At 33.4% G+C, this 3,473-nt stretch overlaps 1 protein-coding gene across 1 annotated transcript; it reads right to left on the reverse strand.

Moving 5' to 3' along the window:
• Positions 1–1,482: 1,482 nt before the first annotated feature.
• Positions 1,483–1,935, reverse strand: LOC142165462 (uncharacterized). Its single transcript, XM_075224011.1, has one exon. The coding sequence runs from the start codon at positions 1,933–1,935 to the stop codon at positions 1,483–1,485; it is 453 nt and encodes a 150-aa protein (XP_075080112.1).
• Between the last annotated feature and the right edge of the window lie 1,538 nt (positions 1,936–3,473).

Here is a 3,473-nt window from a genome sequence, read left to right on the forward strand (position 1 = left end):
TAAACTTTACCTCATATCCTGAGTCACATAGCTGACTTATGCTCTGAAGATTGTAATTAATCCCATCAACTAGATAAACCTCAATGATATCATAGTTGTTATTGAAGGGAATTGTTCCGGTACCAATTATTTTTCCTTTCGAGTCATCACCAAACTTAACGCTTCCTTCATCTATTTTTGTAACTTCCTTGAACAGGTTTTTATCACCTGTCATGTGACTGGAACACGCACTGTCTAAGTACTATTTTCCTTTGAGACTTATTCTGTGGTGTTCCTGCAAAACATAGTGTTTACTTTCTTTTAGGTACCTAAGCTTGCTTGGGTCCTGGTTAGTTAGTGTTACTAGGTTCAGAATTATTTTTGGGTTTCCAAATCCATCCTGAAATATTTGACTTACAAAATCGACAAAAAGAATATTTATGTCCATTTTTATTGCAGTGGTGACACGTAATTCCTGACCCATTTTTGGGTCTTTCATTAGTGTTAGTACTAGCGGACTCGGTTCTGGCTGGTCCTTTTCCAGTTGACTTGAAAATCGCCTGGTTTGACCTAATTGAACTATGACTTATGGATTTGCGCATGCCATTGAGTTGCATTTGCAATTCCTCAAACTCTTCTTGAAGTACTTCTTTTTCGATTTCACATACTTCATGTTTGAGTTTCCAGTCTTTTACTTCTTTGTTGAGTCTCTTTAGTTCATTCATTATTTTTTGAGACTCTTTCAAAGTGAGATCAAGAATATCCTACAATTCATTACATCTTTCACAATTATAAGACCTTACCTTGCTTGTTTCACCTCGAGTCATGAAACAGTTTTCATTGTTATCTTTGCATTTTTCGTCTGAAGTATCCTCATCTGTCCAGCATCCTAAAAGTTTGTTCATATCGTTTTCAAGAATTGTCATAAAGCAAATATTTGCTATTTATTCGTGTTCTGAACTGTCTTCATCACTCCAACTTCCAAATGATTTATTTTTGTTGAAACCTCTGGAGATTTTTCTTTTTAGATCTGGACACTCGGCTTGAATATGTCTAAATATTCCACCCTCATAGCATTTTCCATCATTCTTATCTTGTTCGTTGTATTGCCTGGTTCCCCTAGGTGGGATCATTCCTCTTCTCGTATTCCTGAATCTTCTCATTAAACCATCCATGTTTTTTGACATCATAGCAATTTCTTCTGAAGAGCTTCAGGATCATCATCGATATCATTCTCAGCTATCTCAGTTGTGGCCTTGAATGCAACTGTTTTCTTCTTTTCTTCTTAGTTTGTTTTCTTAAGATATGTCTTTTTGAAAGCTATGAGTCTCCATGAAGTTCATCATAAGACAATTTATTCAGATCATATGATTCAAGTATGACTACTTTAGTTTGCTAAGTGGTTGGTAAGCTTCTATGAATCTTTCTAACTTGATCACCACTTGAGTATGGTTTGCCGAAAGCTTTTAGATCTCTAATGATTTTACTGAATTTGGCAAGCATTTACTCAATAGATTCTCTTTCTTCCATCTGGAAGAGTTCATAATCGTTAACCAACATGTTGATATGTGTTTCCTTTACTTTGTCGGTTCCTTCGTTTTTGACTTCAAGCTTTTCCCACATTTCTTTGGTTGTATCACAACTGGAGATTTTTTCATATTCTTCACCACTTATAGCATTATAGAGCAAATTTCTTGCCTTGTTGTTGACTTGCGCAACCGCCATTTGCTCATCTGTATATGAGTTTATATCTTCAGGATTAGTAAGAGGTTGAGCAGCAGCCGGCAGAGGATAGTTTCCCTTTTTGATAACTCTCCACACTTTAACATCATACGCCTTTGCATATATTTCCATACGTGCTTTCCAGTGGGAGAAATGTTGTCTATTGAAGTATGGTGGCCTTACTTGGGAAGTTCCTTCTTGAAAGAGTGATGCTATGATAACTTGATTTGCCATGATCTTTTCTCACAAGTTGTTAAGCAAAAGAAAAGTACGAGTCTCACTCTGATACCAATTGAAAGTACTAGAGGGGGTGAATTATTTATTTTTAAACTTAATAGTTATTAGTTGACTAGTTTTACAATTAGTCGACTAGATGTAAGAACTTGATACTAATAAGGACAGAATTTAAAATGCAGAAATTAAACGCAGGAATTAAAGACATCGAAGTTTTTATACTGGTTCGGATTCAATGTGAATCCTAGTCCAGTCCCTTTGGGTTGCAAGGGGGTTCTCTTTCAGTGAATGAGTTTCTTCGAGTACACAGAGAATGGTGTGATCTACATTGATAGCTTAGTTTCTATATCACTTGTTTCTTTTGATACAATGCCTCACCAAAGTTGCTCTCTCTTTCTTCTCTAACTTGTTACACAGCAGATTTAGTAAAGCTACAATGTTTGTTTGCAGTAGAACAAAGAGAAGGTATTTGGTTCGATCAAAGAATATGGCTCTAGGGTACAGATACAAGTTTAAATACTTTGAGAGAGGCTTCGTTTCTGGAGAGATTTGATCCTTGGAAAGAAATTAATTCTTTCCAAGAATAAGCTTATACAACAACGGCTATGCTTGACGAGAGACTTGAATGATTTTCCATATATGCTTCCCAAAATCTTGCTCCTTCTAGATTTGGATATGCTAGATTTATTTGATTCCTTAAGTCTAGGCTTTGATTGATTCCGTCTTGGCTTTGATTGATTTCTCTAATTTCGAATTGCTTTCCTTGATTTCCCTAATTGATTCCTTTCATCTTGTAGCTATCCATTGATTCCTTGATTTTCTCTAATTGATTCCTTCGATCTTTGAATGTTATCCATGAGTTCCTACACATAAAACAGATATATTATTTGCATTATTAAAATCATATCTAACAAATTGGACAGATGTAGCACCTCCAAATATGCACATGACAAATAGGGAGGACTTGGAATATGTTTAAAAGTAGACAAATATCTTGCCTTTATTTGCTCTTTACGTGATTGTTTAGATATTCTTAGAAATTAGCTGCCTTTCGTTTCTAAACTGAACATCTATATCTACATTATATTAAAAGGAGAGTAGTATGCATTATGGTTAAGCCAAGTGGCAAGCTAAAATGAAGCCACTTGGCAATTGTATGACAACGTTAATTATTAGAAATTATAAATGGAAACATATTAAAGGAAGTAATTTAATGAATCTTATACATAATCTAAATATATCTATTTCTCTATTGATCCACTCATAGATTTTCTTCTAAATTAGCTAGAAATATGGAGATAAAAATTTAATTAAAAACTAAAATGGGAAAAAAATAAAAAAATATAGAAAGACATAAATTGAGATAACCTATGACTATTTATACTTTGAAGTAAGTTAAAACATAAAATAAAACTTACTTAAGATATTAAAGATTTATTGACTTCAAAAATTAAAAAAATTCAAGCAGTAAAATAAGATCTTACATAAAGTATAAAGTTATTTATAAGATAAGAAAAAACTTAAATATTATATATATA

The sequence above is a fragment of the Nicotiana tabacum genome, chromosome 10 (assembly GCF_000715075.1).
Source record: "Nicotiana tabacum cultivar K326 chromosome 10, ASM71507v2, whole genome shotgun sequence".
In the NCBI taxonomy this organism is placed as follows: Eukaryota; Viridiplantae; Streptophyta; class Magnoliopsida; order Solanales; family Solanaceae; genus Nicotiana; species Nicotiana tabacum.

Excerpts from the sequence above, each read along its gene's own strand:
- LOC142165462 (XM_075224011.1), bottom strand. The coding sequence starts at position 1,935 with ATGGCAAATCAAGTTATCATAGCATCACTCTTTCAAGAAGGAACTTCC.